This window comes from Strigops habroptila, chromosome 4 (genome assembly GCF_004027225.2).
Source record: "Strigops habroptila isolate Jane chromosome 4, bStrHab1.2.pri, whole genome shotgun sequence".
Classification (NCBI taxonomy): Eukaryota; Metazoa; Chordata; class Aves; order Psittaciformes; family Psittacidae; genus Strigops; species Strigops habroptila.
This window is the reverse complement of record NC_046358.1, coordinates 9785137-9803605: the sequence shown is the minus strand read 5'-3', so window position 1 is coordinate 9803605 and position 18469 is coordinate 9785137. Positions and strand designations below refer to the sequence as shown.

General features: G+C 41.3%; 1 protein-coding gene across 3 annotated transcripts in view; it reads right to left on the bottom strand.

Annotated features, from left to right (window-relative positions):
- Positions 1–18469, bottom strand: part of SLC35F4 (solute carrier family 35 member F4) — a 125859-nt gene that overhangs the window by 13053 nt on the left and 94337 nt on the right. The window contains exons 2-3 of one of the 3 annotated variants that reach the window (XM_030483148.1): positions 11362–11550; positions 6957–7254 (exon numbers count right to left, since the gene is read on the bottom strand). In XM_030483148.1, the coding sequence (XP_030339008.1) occupies positions 6957–7254; positions 11362–11550 (487 nt within the window). Of the gene's footprint in view, positions 1–6956; positions 7255–11361; positions 11551–18469 lie in introns of those variants that run through there. The other 2 variants (XM_030483147.1, XM_030483149.1) reach the window with 2 other exon arrangements.

The window sequence follows — 18469 nt, the reverse complement described above, 5'->3', positions numbered from 1 at the left end:
AAAGCTATGTTTGCTTAGAGACATTTCCTTGTGGATTAAATTGCAAACAAAATCTGTAGCTTCCCAAACATTGTCACACACAACTTCAGTGAGCTGTTTGCTTCTCAGGATTTCACAAAAGGGAAGGGTCAGCCCAGAAGACACTGCTTTCCACGACAGCACTCCTGTGCAAAGTGGTACTGTGTGGGCTAAGGGGAGACCAAGTACCCAAGCATGCAGCTTGATTAAAGCCACACCACTGCACCCCTTCTGAAACATCTCTACCTTTCCCAAACTGTGAAGGACTTTTTTAGCAAACTGTCTGCATTCTTGGTTAAAGGTATCCCTCAAAATACTCTTCAAGATGTTCCCAGTACGCTTCATTTCTTGACATGGCAGGTGCTCTGACATGGAGCACCTGTGAGTGAACCAAGTGAAGTGAACCAAGGTACTATTAATCTGCAATGCATCCTTACGAAGTAACATTAAAGCGACTAATCTAAATACCATGAGGTCTTGGAGCCCGAAAGTACTCACAGCCATATATGGCTGCGTTTGGAAGATTGCTAATATGTAATTAGCAATCTACATATTAGTTCTAATATGTAGAACTAATTAGTAACTTCAAAAAAATAATTAGTAACCTCAGAGATTGCACTGCAATGTGAAGTCGAAAACATTTTTTACTTTTGGGGTGTGGGAGGTGGCTGTGTGATAATTATCTTGATTTGGCTTTGCTTTTAAAGACAGAATCATTTTCAGGTCTCCTAAACCATTTTTAGTAACTCTGGGGAATCCTGCTGTTCAAAGTATCGCATTTTTTTACTATTCAGAATGGACACCATCACTTTCATTTTGAGGAAAGTAGAATAATAACAGCTATGTATAACGTGAAATCAGCTATGTCTTAACCTAAATGATTCTATGATTCTACTTAATAGCCATTCCCCGTTGTCACTGAAATACCTGCCACATTCATACCCTGTACCACCTGGGTACAAAGCAGTCATTTCTGGTAATAATAAATTCCTCCCTCAAACTCTGTGCCAGGCTGTCCAACAAGTTAACACTCAGGCAGGTGGATCTGTTTAATTATCTCATTCACTCTACTTGACCTTGACATTCTCAGAAGTCAGCCTTTTCTCCAAAGATCAGAAAAGAAACGTCACACACGGAAAGAGAGTAACTAGTGGTGTGTATCATTTATCTGCGATACAAAGCAAATAGTGAAGCAAAGAAATGAATGTTTAAGCTTGACTGTAGCCTTTTGTGTCACTGCTTGCAACCGGAGTTAAAAGTGATGAGTTTCCTTGTGTGAGAATTGGACTCACTGGTAGCACAGACTTGAATGTTTGTTGACATGCAGATACAGCAGTTCACATTTAAAAGATGATTTTCTCCCCTTGAGACTTAGCTGGATGCAGAGTGTGATTCTGAGCTCAGACTATATCTCACTTCAAGACAGGTGGCCTCTGACCTGGGTGCACCGTGGCTACGTTACCATTACATGACACCAGAGCCAACAGGCCCTGTCTCCTGGCAAGAACGCATCTGTATTGTGAACTACAGACCTGTATGAAGCCTGCTGTCTCCTGCAGTGCGAATTCTGCCAGCAGTTCTGATGCAGAATTTGATCATTACATGGTCGTAAATCCAACCTGTCTCAGAAGTTGTCAGGATCTGTCTTGGAGGAAACAAGCTTGTGTTGTATTAAAACAAGACAGAAAGATGCCTGGGCTGCTTACAGTAATGCAGGGCACAGTAAAATACCCCAGTGCCATGCTGATAGCATACAAAGGCAACAGCAAAAATACCCAAGCACATCACTCTGGTGGAGTCTGGAAGGCCACAGGAAAAGGTCTTCTACAAATGTGCCATGGGAAATTATACCACAGTCATCCATGGTGGCCCCCACTGCCAGAGAGATGATGGGAATAAGCCTGGTTCTTCTGCTCTTCCATCCACGGGGAAGGCAGGTGGCTTCCAAGGCCAAAAAGGGTGAGGGGGATGCCAGAATGGGTTAGGTTTTGTTGTCCTGCAGATCTCTGGGATGTCTGCACACAGACAAACTCAGAGCAGAACCAGGAGGATGGACTCCAAAGTGGCCTGACTGTGAGTCCTCAGAATGAGGAAGACGCTGTGATTATTATATTATTCTAGGTTGGACTCTGTGGGCTGGTCAACTATTTGGGAGAGGCTGTTTTGGCAACACTGCAAATGCCACTTATCTGAGTTCCCAGAAGCAGTGACAGGGATGAGCAGAGATTCACAGCTAGGAAAAGAAATCTCGAAATGCTTCACAGGTCCCAGGCAATAGGCTGTTTAAGCAGATGGAAGAGCCATCATCACACACGGCAGTGTACAACGACCAGACAAAACAGGGGCTAGTGGTTCCTCACCTCTCAATTAAAAAAATACAGCAAAGACTTGTGACAGGGTCGTGGTGAGCAAGACGGAGACTTGATGAATTCACCTCTGTGCCTAGCAGAACCCCATGAATAATGCTCAGTGAATGAAGAGATAGGAAGAATACTTTATTTTCCCAGTCATGGATACAGTAGATTGCCTCGGGCTTTGCAAAGGCTGGTTGCTCAGTGGTTAACTCAGCCTCTTTGGCATGCAACTAAAATTAAACTTGCAGGAGTCATCAGACATGACAGTGATTAAAACTCTGGGGTCAGAAAAGAGGGTTCCATGGATCCCTCCCCTGTAGGCTGTTGACTTAAAGGCAGAGACATGTCTAAGGGCAGCTGACCCTGAAACTATGACACAAACTATTTCTAAATGCACAAGAAGTCTATTTAAAACCTGCCCTCTAACATAAATAGCTCTTTTTATTTGCAAGTAGCCCTCAGCCATCAGCTCTGGGCAGTATGCCATGCTCTCAGAAATTGCAGCACCTCAGGCAGTCATGTAGCTTTGCCTCTGGCACTCATTAAATAGCTTGTGTCGCATCTTAGTTATTCCAATGCCAGCCCATGCAGAAGAATGTGTTTATTCACCCCTGACACACAGACACCTCTGGAGTGTAATGCAAGCACTGGTTTTAAAACAGCTTACAGAAAGCACAGAGCTTAGAGATGCTACCTGGGGTAATGCAAATACAGCGAATGTAATTACATCACCCTGATCAAAACTTGGCAAGGCCACCAGTGACATTATGGTAGCAAGAAGCACCCTGGAATCTTCTGTGAGCACAAGTTGTTAATATGCCGTTTGGTCCTTCTATCTAAACGATGGCATCTGCTGCAATAAAATATCTTCCAGCTTGATTTCAGGAGACAGACAGAGTAATGGCGGTTAAGCAACTGGTGAATTGTTTTCCAGGACTGACTAAGTCTGAACACTAAGAAGGATCCTGGCCAGCTGTATTTGTCTGTTCCAGAGCTGGAGCAAAAGGATAGGGAATTGTACATGAACCTCCCACATAAGCAGTGTCTGGCTCAGGGGGCAGCACCACAGGAATGCTGTCTCCCAAGAGGAATACTCCAAAGGAAGCCCTGTTTTTGTGCTGATGGTCTTCCTCCTTACTGTTGAGCCATTCGGAGCAGCTTCAGGCAACAGAGATCCGCATCTCTCCTCTGAAAAGCCTTTCACAGTGAAGATCTAGATTTGCAGTGCATTCTGTAAGTGGCTAAGGAAGCCGGACTGAGCTACTGCTGCAACATGGAGAGATCTGTAGGTGACAGACTTGCAGATGACAGATGACAGCAAGTATCAGCTACTTAGAGCTCTGTTTTTACTTTAAGTGATGCTCACATTCTTTTTTTCTAGAAAACTGACTCTTCCCAACATGTTCATTTTTATTAAACCTGCCCTTACCAACACTCAGTGCCAGTGCCTCAAGGCTGTATAGCTCCTATAGGACTAACCTCAGCTATTACATTGTGGATATATTCCGGTAGAAAGCTGCTGTATGTCACAGTGTTTGTCCTTGAGAAGCCAAGACAGTGGATGAGGAGGAAAAATTTACTGACGTTGAAAATATCATCCACCTATTCCAAATTATAACTCTGTTAGGATCCTCTGTCAAGTCTGTGGAGTCTTCTGCTGTGGTAAATACTGGCAGGGTTAGCTTTCCTAGTGCTGAGCTTACTGAGCTTCAGATTTTTATCCACCACTAATGCAAGGAATTTCAAGCTCCTTATGTGGGACATGCCTCTTATCTACAATACTGAGGGGATATCAAGAGCTGCATCTTCTGCCTCAAGACAACCAAGATACTTTACTGAAATGCAGCATGGAGGTAATAACCATGAGTTAGTTTCTAAGACCACAAAATTTAATCTCCAAGATAAAGTATAAAAGCTAAGAAATACATAATTTACAATCCCAAAGATTATAAACTTTCAGAAAGCAAATCTAGAGTTGAAGATTGAGACTTCTATCCTTCCAAGTCGAATTTATTAAAGTAACAATGGCTCTATACAGCTTTGCCAGCCTGGGGCAGCACTCTGCAAGTCACTTGCATGATCACTGATCTCTGCCAGGATATCATAGACAGCGTTTGTTCTGATCCACCAGGAACATCTGCTGGACAAAATGTCATATGTCTTTAAAACTCCTACTGAGTAACTACATCCTCCAGAAACACAAAGAGAAATCACCTCTGGACTCTAAGGCAGGCTTGGAATCACTACAGGATGGGCTTTGTTGACCAAGAATTAGCTACTCCACAGAAATAAAACTAGGAAATGAAGCAACAAGAAATCATAAAAAACATAATAAAATGCTTTGTAACGGGAACAATATCAAGAACACAAACCAAGCAATTATACAAACAACTCATCTAGCTTTGAAAATAACTCTGTCCTTGGTAGGAGGCTGGGTCAAATGACCTCCAATACCCTTTTAGAACTAAATCTGTCTACAACTCTCTAAATTTAAAAACTACAAATGATGCTTTTCATTTCTTTAAGTCACCAGAAAATCAAGTGCTCATCCTGAAGATATGTCCTTTCTCATACCTAAACTGAAAGAGTTTGGCTTGCCAAGTCATAACATGGCACAGACCAAGTAGCTGATGCCCATAATAAACTCAGTATTTGCCAGCAGCTACCTCATCCCTGGGATGTGAGTTCCCTACATATCTGGAATAGGAAATAATCTGGGAAGATGCCCATCAGCTCTAACTCTGGTCTCCTGTTTCCACACATTCACAAACCTACTTCAAGTCTCTGTGTGTGCAGAAATTCTTCTGGCCATGTAAGCATGTGTCCTCAACTTTAAAAGCTGAACTCCTAACAGCTTGGGAAATCTATTAATTATTTAAGCATACTTACATTATGCATTGCCACAAATGTTTTGCCCAAAATTTTGCTCTGATGGATATATAATCAACCAACTGCAAAGAATCTATCTGCAAGGATACTTATTCTCACCTTATTCCTTATCTGCTGTGCTTTACCCCCTACCCAGAAGCCAAGCTGACACTGTTAATGTTCTCACAAATAATCCAGCAAGAATCTGAATGAAGGCATCATTAATGTACACTAGGGTTTTCAGAGAAGCAGTTAATCAAGTGCAACTGCTCAATTTCAGTTATGCTGATTTGACAGAAATGAGAATTTAGGACCATATTACACCCCAGATCCTGGCAAAAGCAGCTGAGGGAAGAATTAGTCCCTGCTATACTCCAGCCTGACAGTCACAAATTGAATTCGCTGTGCGCTCAATGACAGCTGTGCTGAACCCTGACAGCAGGAACAAGGTATGTGCCACATGCTGGTTAATACCTTGCAGAACAGACAATTCTGCTGAAGTCAGTAAGATTGTTTTCAAAGCAAGTCTGCACTGGAGTAACAGAATTGGGTCCCAGTTCAAAATCAGCCTGTGAATTTCTTCCCTCCATGGGCAAGGTGTGTTATACCGTGGCAAGCTGAATTTAGTTCCATCTTTTAAAGCACTGTCATATTGGTAGAATAATGGAAGTGGAGGAGGAACTGTGAAATGAATAGTCCCAGACCACAGTGGTACTTCCAAGCCCTGAGGACAGGTTAGCTATCGCTTTCTTAAGAACTGGCTAGGGTGAAGCTAAGTCAGCTTGGTCCTGCTGCAGTGCTGGTGGCTGGACCGGATGATCTATTTGGGTTCCTCTCTAATCTTGAATTTCTGTGATTTCACAGTGCCTATTGAAGAGGGATTTACAAATTTCCAGCCCTGCAGACTAATGTTATAGTTAGTACTATAGGCTCCTTTGCACTTGAGGTTGAAAGTTCAATTACAACATACTGCCACGTGGCGTTAGGGAAGGCTGGAGTCAAAGGGATGTCTTCCCCTGGCTCTTGCTACACAGAGGAAGAGGTATTTCCACATGGAGTCTGATGGAAGAAGGGACAAAGCCTTCGCATCGTTTCCTCAGGATGACAGCCACTAAGCTATGCCAACTTACTCCTCAGAGCTACAGGGGAGGAAACCCAAGAGTCTGCAACCTGCTTTAATTCCTACCACACACAAAAGAGAGCAGAGAAGGCTACTAAGATGCTATTCCTCTGTGCTATGCAGCAGGAGGAGGAAAGGGAAGTTTTCAGCCTGCTATACTGACTGAGCATAGAGAACAAGCCATGGTCTCCTGCATGGAAGCCATCTCTTCAGCTTTGAGCATCTTCTCAGCTATGAGCTGTTTTGGTTCCCCTTTACACTACTGTTCTATCATAAATGGACCAGAAGAGATTAATTAATCACCTGATCCAGACAAGGATACAAAATATAGATATATCAGATAGTATAATAGCAAGATTATAAGCAAATTACTGACCTTTTCAACTCAGTAAAAACCCCATCTAACAATTAATGATCCATTTATTCAAGCATGTATCAGTCATCTGTTAGCTTTCTGTAAGCTATTTATGAATGAGATTTCCTGCGGCATGACCTTTATTCTGCCTTCTGACACCATGGGTCCAACTGAGAAGAGCAGTGATCTCAGTCTGCAGAGATCAGGTTGATCAAAGGGATATTGCCACAATAAAGCCTACCTGAATTTTCTGATTGGAGACTGCTTTTCCTGTGCAGTTGCAAGATGCCCAGAATAATAAATGGGAAAAACCATAATGTTCCAGTTTGTTGAGAACCAAGTCATGAAAAAAGGACAGTCGAAGGTCTCATACGTGATTTTGACAAACTGCGTGGTCCCGACCCAGGAAGAAGAGACGGACAAAATGATCAGAAATCTCCAGATAAGCTTGAGGAATGTGGATGTGCAAGACTGGCATCGTGTCTGTCCTTCGGCTTCTTGGCTGCTGCTCTCCGTGTGTGTTAGTGTTCCTTCTTCTCCTGAAGAAAAAAGAGTAGAAAAAGAAAAGAGTTGTGCACATTATGAATACATTCAAAACAATTCTTGGCAGAATCTCCCCCCTGATCCAGACACAAACCATCCCTTGCCTTCTCTCTGTAAGTCCCTTATGTCCCACAAACACTGGAATCATGCACAGAGAGAGTAATATTGTCTCTGTCACTTCAAGGGAATAGGAACAAAACACAAACACTATACCGAGGCCTGAGGTAACAGTGCTATGGTTAAGCTGTGCCACTGTTTACTTTATCAGCCCTTCATTCCTTCTGCCAGCCAAACCTCTAGAACAGAGCTACAATATTTGGAACCAACATTATAAAGTCAATTACTGTGCATGTGTGCAACACAAAATCTGAGCCTCTGCATCTGAAGTCAGAAGCCAGTTATTATTATTCAAGACTTTAACTCAAGAATCACTTTTTTATTTCCAAGTTGGGATGGGAAAAGAAACAGTTTGGTGGTTTCATATGCCCAAGCGGAGAAAGTTGGTATATTTACATTTTTGAAGTTAAAAAAGGAAACTGGTCAAGACTGAAGCTTGGCATGCCTAGAAATAAACCTCTACACATAAAAAAGGAGGAATTGGAAAGTTGTCATTTCCTATTTTAGTGCAGGACTTTTCAGATCTGGTCTGCAGACCATCTGCAGATTTCCTAACAGAAACGTAGAGAATTTAATTTTACCAACTGGCAACTTGCTCTCCAGCCACATCTTCCAGAAATGCAACCCGTGAACCCTATTTTGATTTCACAGATCCCAGCTGAAAACAATGAGTTGAATTGCATTGGATATTGAGGAGCACTAACACTGTTGCCCCATGAGCTAATGTGGCAGCACTGAGATCCAGCCATGTATTCCATTAGACCATACCATAGAATCCTAGAATGGTTTGGGTTGAAAGGGACCTTAAAGATCATCTAGTTCCATATCACGTAAGTTTGATAGAATAAACAGGAGTTCTTTTTAAAAATCATGACCTGCAGCTATTCTTAACTACTACTATCAATTATTAGTCACGTCAACACGTGACGTGATATATATAAGAAACAATATAATTGTTAAGAGGAGCTATAGATCCACTGCAGCGAGAACATATGCTGTCCTACGTTCAACTTGAATGCGAAAATTGTACCCTTTCAGACTCAGGTTTACTTTTCTTTTGTATTACTGTTTTTGCTACAGCTATAAAAAAATGGCAAACTGAGGTTCAAAGTTATTACATTAGACCGACATTACATCTAATTCATCATAGCAGGGAACATATTTGCAATCAAGAATTTTCCTAACCAAGACATAGATCTTTTTGTAATTGTAATTGTATGGTGGGGTTTTTTTCCTAAAAATAATCAGTATTTAGTGTTGCCATTATTTAGTGGTGAATCAAGAATTTAAATAAAATTACAGGTTTATTAAAAACATGCAGACACTGGTCTGAAAAGCCAAGCATCATTTTAGCATTCTCTTCGGCTGTTGAGAGAAAATAGGTATTTTTATGGTACTAATAATGACTGACATATTCTATTAAAAGGTAAATTACAGTTTATTTGCAAGCTAGAATGGCTTCAAAAAAATATATTATGTAACATCCACTTGCAGGTTTCCCTGCTAAGCAAAACTACCATGCAATTAGAACCTTCTTCAGCCAGCAGTTAAAATAATCATACAAGAATAAAAGACTAAAGCACCTATATCAATGCTTTCATTTTACAATTACCAAATAACTATGTAATTGCTGTTACTATGCATGACACTACCATTAGCATTTCCCTTGGATTTAAGAGTCCCAAGTTTGAATGTTAGGGAAAGGCACAGGAACATACATTTCTTTCAAGTCCTTGGATTTAAAGACCTATGTAAGTTTTCGCCTGATTAAATGTAGTGAGGAGTTTTCTTAAGTGCTTAATGAATGGGTAAGATTCATCCCATGTAATGTAGTTAGGAAATAATTGTGTATTCAGACTAAATATATTGTCTAGGGGCCCTTTATATTTAATGATAATAAAAGTATGGTACAGTGAAAAGGTAGCTGATTTCATCCTCACATATATCTAAGCCCACTGGAGGCAATTATCTCTTCCTATACTAGATATTTAATTTAAGTGAAATTCAGATAGAACCCCAGCCAAAGTGACATAGAGGCTTGACAGCTGCTTTCAAAATCTAAGGGATATGCACACCTAAATCTTGGCCAAACAATCAAAAGGACAATATAAGAAATGTCTTTAAAAATAATTACAGGGCTTGAACTCAAAGACACACAGCAAGCAGGCACATAATTCATACTAAATAGGTTTAAGGATTTCTAAGTCATGAAGCTGGGGCTGGAGTAAGCTAGAATGTAGCACTTGTGTTCAGATACTGACTGATATGCTAATAAGTTAAAAACAAATTGATCAGCCAAAGTGGTGGTAGACAGCTTTTTACATTTAGCAAGGTAGAAGAAATCCCTGGTGTCTGCATTTAGTTTGGTCTGAAACAAACCAACAGACTTACCCTGCCAAGAGCACAGAAACAATCTGAGAACTCAACACAGATGAAATGACAGGGAAAGAATGCAAATGGCACTGCAGGTAACAGATTGAGACGACACTGGTCAATGCCAAACTGTGTTGAAAGGCAGCCAGCAGAAATATCCCTACATGGTCCTTTTATCTATAATATAACTGTTGCTTGTGATGTCTCTGTGACAAGATGGTAAAGAAAAGCTTCTTGCTTTCATTTTGCAGAACCGTGAGATGAGGAAAACCAAAACCTACAGTTTATCTTCTGAACTCTTTTCACTATTTGCCAACTACATCCTAGAAAATAATATTTTTTATATTAGTTTACCTACCTGTCAGGTCAGCCCTATCTAGACCTCCCTGATGAGGAAGGGAAGATCGGGATAAAAAGATAAATGAATAAATGCAAAATAAATGTTTAGAAGAGTATGATGCCAAAGTACTACTCTTTTCTCAAGTAGCCTAAAGTCCTTAGAGAAGACGGATTCTGATTTTGGATGTACCCTAGTGCCAGCATGCAGAGAGTTATTTCAGCCTGGTATCTGCAAAAGTTATAATAGATTAGTTTTCTGGTATCTTAGATATCATCTTTACTGCAAGATGCTGCATCATCCACTCCTTGCAACAATAATCACTTCCAGTATTTTTCTGAGGGTTTCCATCAAAAGAGTATTCCTGAAGCATGAGATCCCTCCATTTTCCAACACAAGAAGAAAATGGCTGGCTCTTGCTGCCATGGGTGATGAAATGACAAGAGGAAGTTTCATCTCCCACAATTCCAGTGTGCAAGGGAGATCCAACCTGTTCTTCCTCCCCTTTTTACTCACAGTATCTACACTGGCAGTCTTCCAAAGAACTTGGATAGTTAAATTATTTCAGTCATTTAATGTCTGTTTCCTTCTCAATAGTACAAATCAGCAGACTCAAAAGCCTGCGGCTGCATATTGTAACTGTTTCCATCCCATCCCTGCTGGTAATGGGTGGATATCATGGAGAAGTCAGTGTACACCGTAGCTATAGGGTCAGTTGAGCTAAACTTCTGCAGTAAAGTGGGTAACATATTCCTGATGGAAGCCCTGATGTGCAGCTGATCGATGATCTGAACTGTGATGGTCTTCCCTAGATATCCTTCCACCTGTTGCTCCTTCTCTTCCTCTTCATCAGACTGTCCATGGTGTGAGCTGAGATTGTCATTATCTTTGAGAAGGAACATGGCTGGCTTTTAAAGGTCCTAGTCTCTGGCCAGGCTGAAGCTGAGGAAACAACCACTTTATAAAAACTAATTTGTGTGTGCGTGTTAATTATCCTTTCAAGATCTTCTGTGCCTGGTGGCCTTATGATTTCTGAGATCTCTAACACACTACATGTACCTACTGAGGCCCAGGCCTTTTCCTCCCATCCTTGCTTCCTTCCCGCCTAACGCCAGTTTGCACATGGATAAACGAAGGCCTTTCATGTCGCTTAGCTGTTCGCAGCACCGTAAATCAACATCAACATGCCCAGACTCCACACCATCTTTCAAAAGACAGACGAAAGAGGCCTTTCGCAGGCATGCTGTGACGCCGGGAATGTGGCTGTTATGCCTACCTGATCTGCTCTGCCTCTCGACTCTGCTGTGCCGACAGATTCCCGAGGGACTTCGATTCTGCAGCTCAAGAATGGGAGCAGCAGAATCTTCAGCAACAGATAGAGGGGAGAGCTGCCTAGTCATGCCTCTGTGTCTGCTGGGGCAGTTGCCTCCTGGCTTGCATTGGATGACAGATGATCGTGAGGCACCTGAGAAGAAAGAGTTTGCATCAGTTTGGCTGTAAACTCCCTGGAGGAAAGCGGGGCTTTCAAACGCTCTGTCAGTGAAATGCATACAAATGATTCAGCGGGAGAAAGGAAGCACACTGCAAAAATCAAGGTTTCAGCTCTGGCCAGAATAAAGTAAATAAGTAAGTAAATAAATACTTAACTCTCTCCCCCCTTATAGAAAAAAAAAAAAAGGTGCTGTATGAAAACCAGTCTTTCCCCTGAAGAAATGAGAGCCCTATGACGCAGCATATCCTTAGCCCCACAGCTCCATCCATAGGGTCTGAACGGTCAAAGGAATTTGTACTCACATGGGCCCCTTCCTGGGCACTGACACTAAATCAGGCAAAACAAGAGGTCACCATTCTCCCTTAGGGTGGACAGGAGGGCTGAGGAACCACTACCGCGCAGAGTCAGTGCTGAGAGCCTCTCCAGAGGAGAGTTTTCTCTGTCTAGAATGATCCTTGAGACTCTTGTATGGAATGTAGCCATGGTCACTGACAGGTCTTTTTGATAAGGACTTCTGCTAAACCACTGAAGACAACATGCACTACATCAAAATCTTCAGAGAAGTTGCTTTTTTCTTCTTCTGCTAGATGCAGATCACACCAAGATGCTTCATTTCACATGGAGGCTGTATAGAGGCACAAGGCAGCAGAGAAGACCCAGGTCCCAGAATTACCAGTGCTATCAGATGAAAAATCTTCCACTGACTAGGACACCACATTTTATGAGTAAGAGCTTGAATGACTGGATTAAGAACCAGCAAACAACAGAACAGAGTGCAGTGCTGGAATACAGCAGAGTGTGCCGGGTGATCTTGCATGTACTCCCGAATTTATTGAAGGTGTCCGTGTAAGAGGTCAGTCAACACATGAGCAGCACAAGAGAGTCCTCAGTCACAAAGTCAAGATGACAGGCCATTTTGGTAAATACAAACATGTGTTCATCGTCAGTTGAGTTCACCCACAGCTTTTTCTGCAGCTGCTACTTCAACTGGTGACCATCTTACCTGAACTTATGGAACACACATATTCACAGAGCAGCCACTAACCTCACCATGACTTGGAAGAATTTAATATGATAATCACACCTATTTCACATTGAAAAGAATATAAAAATAAAGACAAAACCCATGTGTAAGGTGCCAAATGTTGCAACAAATTTGGCAGACATCTCAGAGGGCAACATTCTTCATTGCAACATGATCCATTCCAGAACACTACAAATGCAAATAACACCAAGCCAAACAACGACATAGAAGTACATTCTAAAGCAAGGACTGTATTCAAGATTCAAGAGACTGAATGAATCAAGGCAACACTCTTTTGCCCAAGGAAGCTGGGGGTTCATATAACCTTCAATGAACTTAAAGCTATGCTTGATTCAACATGTCTAACTACAAAGATCGCAAAGGAAGAGATGTACAGAATATGGTATTACACAGAAAAATCCTTTCTCAGCCTATTTATATCCTCCAAGGTTAGTTTTTACCCTTCAAGTAGGTAAGTGACTGAACCAGCAGCTAACCCCCTAGAGATGATTTTTCTCAAACATGCTCTTCCTTACCTCCTGTGTCCAGTATAAGGGAACTGTGACACATGGAGGACACCAAAGTCTAGGTTTCACCTTGCCACATAGTCCTACAAATTCAATCAATGCACTATAGAATCCACAGTCTGTGACAGAAGACTCACAAAAGTCAAATTCGAAAAATTAAGACCTCTACGATGTCTAAGCACTGTATTGTCTCTCCCCCTTTTTTTGGTGAGCAGTACTCTTTACAGAACTTTTTAGAGCCTACGGGACATTTTCAGACCTTTAAAAAGCCATTCACCTCCATATATTTGTTTTATATCAATCTAACAATCACTGTAACAATCTAACTCCCCCCATGACTTTGCTCACTCATTTCATAACTTCAAGCGTTACTTCTCCCATTTATCAAACAAAGATAACATTATCTACTTCATAAGACTTTGTAAACATCTTGCAAGCCACTCTGGAGGTTGAAAAGCACATTAGAAATGGCAGCCCTTGGCCTCACCAGAAGCAGCATAGCACCTCTATTTGACAGCTGAAAGTTAGTTCCAGCCTCCACGAGTACCTCTGAAGCTAAATATTCAAAAAGGCACTTATGATTTTTCTGGTCCCCAACTTAAAGAAGTTTTATTTTCACAAAGCATTTGCTGACTGCCTGTCGTTGGAGAAGCAGCCACCAAGGTGCCTTGACCAAATCACTGCTCACTTTGATATGCATCATTTAAAGAGGTTTCATTAAGTTGAAGCACAGATGCTACAGTTTAATTCAGACACAATTTAGAACAAGACCAAGATTCACATTACACTCAGCAGAAGTCTAGCAGATGATTCGCAAACAAAATTTGAAGGAAACCTGTTTTTCCCCACATGCAAAAAGACCTCCTAGTTATTTATATCTGTTATGACAAAGCAGCATCAATCTTTTCCTGCTTGTACATTGAGAAACTCGGCAGTTGAGACCTAAATTGTGATTTGAGAGATTGCATTTAATCGAAAGTCACTGCTTTATTTACTGAAATCTTCTCCCCTTATACTTGAAAGCAATCATAGCACAGCAATTTGTCAATATTTCATTGTTACAGCTGGAAAGCCTGGGCCACCTAATGCTACTGAATCTGAACATATTTTAAGGATATAGTTTGACAGGGAAGGTGAATAGATACATGCTGAGCTAACTTAACCAAAGCTGGTACCAGCAACAGGGAAAACAAACCACCATTTACACAGTACATCAATGAAACCTTGCATGTGTGCGATGTTACCCCACATGAGAGGAAAGGAAGGCAGAAGCATTTAACTCCAGTTCTTTGTCTCACACAGCAATTATCACACAGCAATTATCACCTACCAAGCAGGGATCCACTAGAGACCCTCCAAATTTAGAGGCATCAAGAGCAGCATTTTCCACTGAATTTCCGTATACCTTCATAAACCTCACACTCTTATGGAGACCTCATGGTCTTAGGCAGTGAGACCATGTCTTCTCCAGAGAGGACAACAGCATGGTGCCATCACAGCTTGCCACATGCAACTATGCACTAAAAGGTACCATAATACACCTCCTCCAGAGCAAAGGAGTGACGCAGCTTGGGTCGGATTCCTTTAGCTTATTTTAGATGTCAACCTTAGGATGAGAAAAACAGTGCCCCGGGACTTATCTGCATCTCCCTATGACTATAAAGGAAATCACAGAATCATAGAACAGTTTGGGTTAGAAGGGATGTTTAAAGGCCATCTAGGCCAACCCTCCTGCAATGACCACAGATATCTTCAACTAGATCAAGCTGCTCAGCGCCTCACCCATCCTGAGCTTGGACAACCATCCTGAGCAGAGAAGTTTAAACTGGGTGGGACTTTTTACCTGTTTTACCTGACCTTCTTTTAACCTGACTACTTGATGTAAGAGGTTACACAGATACCTGTAACTCACTGTGTACAGAAGCCTCATCCGGTTTCTGTAGACTGACGCAACCAATGTTGAGCATGAACATGGTTCGTGGCTTTAGCAGAGATGAATCACATGCTAAGAATGAATCAACATTTTGGGCGTCATTTGATATTTTAAGGGAATGCTACTGGAAGAGATTGGGAAAACACAAACAAATAGGAAAAACCTTGCCAGACTGCCAGATCTTGCTCCTCTATGTGTTCCTTCATCACTTCGAGGCTATAGTCGAATGTCAAAGCAACGAAGGAGGAAACGGAGAACTGGAAAGGACTACATATGATCATATCAAGCACACCTTAATGAGTCAACTCCATCTGGATGACTTTTAGTTAATGGATAAAAACAAACCCCTGCTCTTTCCCATTTCTTAAGATTATTTTTAATTTATTATTGCATTTCAGTAAATCCTTTTCCTTGGCCTGCGAATGTGGACACTTTATAGCATAAGAAGAAAGGCCATTTCTCGGCACATGGAGACCAAAGAGAAACCAGCAAGGGGAACCCATAGCTTTTCACATGCTTCTAACAAAGTCTGTCCTTGTCTTGCACTAATTATTATATACTTATCCCAGTGTGCTTCGATTTAGCAAGTAATTATACTTGTGACTAACATCACTGAAGTCCATGCCTTTCCACATTCTTGAACACCATTCTGAGTCCCAGCTGCGGAAGGACATGACCACCATGTGCTGCTGCTGCTGTGCCCATTCAAACCAGGAAGCAGCAGCAAATGCCTTGTCCTGACAACCATTTTCACCATCTATCTGTAAACTATGCACAGCTCTCTTGCCCCTCTGAAAGACGCTATACATGACTTGTGGCTTTTCATTTGTATGCAGATTTCCATATGCAGCTCATACAGCGAGAAAATACATCCTCACCTTGGGTAGAAAAAAACCATTTTCTTAATTTGCAAGGGCTTGGAGAGATGGGATTATGCTTTGAGGATCAAGAACTAGTCTTTTCAGATTATATTCATGTATATGACATATTTAGCATGTGACAGCAGTGCTTGGAATACAAAAAAACCCAAACATTCCATTTCATTTGTGACAACTTTTCTTGTCTCAAAATTGTTACCAAAAATGGATTGAAAGGACTGCCAGTAAAGTAATCAATGTTAAAAAAAAAACAACCAAACAACAAATAAAAATCAGCCTAGAAGTAAGTTTTATGGCCAGGCCATCACAGAATTGTTTTATTTTTCATTTCTTTTTTAACCAACTACCCTGATGGAAATCTAGAACTTCTCAAACAGGCAACTGAATTTCCTTCTAAAAGCCATCCATGCATTCATGACACTGGATTATGACACAAAGTGTTGGGTTATTTAGAGATACCAACACTTGGCTTGCTGGTACGCACCAAAATACATACTCTATTTTTGATTACACTACTAAATTCAGGTTAAATAGGTGATGTAAATGAGCTGGACGGTTTCTTCGTATTATGTTCCCAAAGCCCTGCAGAGCAGTGGTCACCTGCGGCTACCACAGCAGTCAGGAGAGAGGCCAGCTTTTCCAAAAAATCAGTCAAGGCATCTGCAATCTACCTTTTACTAATTCAGTATTAAAATATGCTTATTTTACTGTGTCCTCAAAATCTCAGCTCCTAATGTGTCATTGTTTTTGCGCTGACAAAATGATGTCTTCATACCACTGCTATGGTAACAATGGCTGGGTTTTGACAGATGGGTGGAGGTAGAAGCCGGTCTGGTGTTATGTGGAAAGTACGTCAACTGAATGTTCCTGCTAAATTGGGCCCCGGTGAAAGAATTTACAACATTTCCTCTACACTGTAACATTACCTGCTAGAGTGAGCATCCACGGTGTTGATGGACTTGCTCACACATCACAGGCCTATTGTTTCCATCAGCCTGTGCACATGCTGATACCAGTTCATGATCGTGAGAGCTGGAGACTTGTGCAATGAAATTCTGGTCAGTAAGGACAAGATAATGTGAATTTTGAGGCCAGGGAAATATTGGAGGTACATGGCCTTACAGGAAAGGGAACTGAGTTGCACTGCTATTGGTAGAAGTGAAGAGAGCTTATTCTGTCTACTTTACAAGGATAAAACCTCATTAGGTTGAATTAGCCATAGCTTTAATTGGATTGTTTGCTACTGGTAGCACACAACTGGGGGCAGGGCTATCCAACAGCATCAATCCAACAGTGAGTTAGGTTCATAAGCTTATTTTATTTCAGCCAAAGGGACTGCCTGTAAAATCAAATCCTGCCCATCATTACACCGGTGTAAACCCACAGCAATCCCGTACAATCAGCCAAGCTGTCTGGGCATACACTGACAAACCTGAAGATAACAGCTGACCTGGGAAGTTAAAACTGAAGGACAAACTCTCCCCAACCTTTAATGAGTTTAGAACCAGCAGCTTGACTCAGGACATGAAGCCACAATTACATTTAATAAAACCAAGCAAACAAGCAATAGAGACAGTGTCTTTTCAGACAGCGTGCTACACAAGTTCAAGGAATAAGCATCTCTTGTTCACTGAAGAAAAATCATTTCACTGTGTCTCAGGTATTTGGAGATGATGTTCTCCATTTAAGCACATCTCTCTGAACCACTGCAATGGTCTCTGTGTATTAAGAGTTATGCACATATGCCTTGCTCATTTACTATTTTCTTGTTCTGGAAGTTTTTATGTCTGAAGGGGATGAGAAGGTTACAACAATTTTTTTTGCCCTGGGGAAAAAAACATGTTCAGATTTTAATGAGAAACAAATGACTCAGTGGATGGTGTACAGCATTTCTCTCGTATTATGATTAACTATTGTCAAGAGCAGAAAGCAAAAGAAGCAGATATTTTTGTTATGGTTTAACAATGACATCCATCAGCAATTTCTGCCAATTATCCCATCAGCATATGTACACAGGCATTCACTTCAAATCAGCAGACAGCAACCTGACTTACAAGCAGAAATCTCAACAACTTCCACGTTCCCTCATATCCTTGCAATAAAGTGAACAGAGAGGCAGCAAAGGGAATAAATAACCTAAATTTTACATCCTATAACTAACTTTGTGCCTGATAAGTGGATGTGTCACCCTACAACCTTGCATCTGATAACTCATTACCAGATGTGTAGTTCCAGCCTAATTTTCAGAGGAGGAAATCCAAGTTAGTAAAAAAAATCTCCCCTGTACATGCTAGTCATGTATTGTGCTTAGGTACTGTCTCTAACCACCACCAACACACTGCGCTCCAGATCAGGACACTGTGACGGCAATGCCACACTCTCTCCCTGTTACACCATCCAACAGGTGGGGAAAGACCACCCTCACATCTCAGTAGTGATATACTGAGATTTAACACACATATATTGAAGAATCAAAGAGCTTCCGTTTATGCTCAATAAAGCCATGTCATATAGGTAAATATATATATAT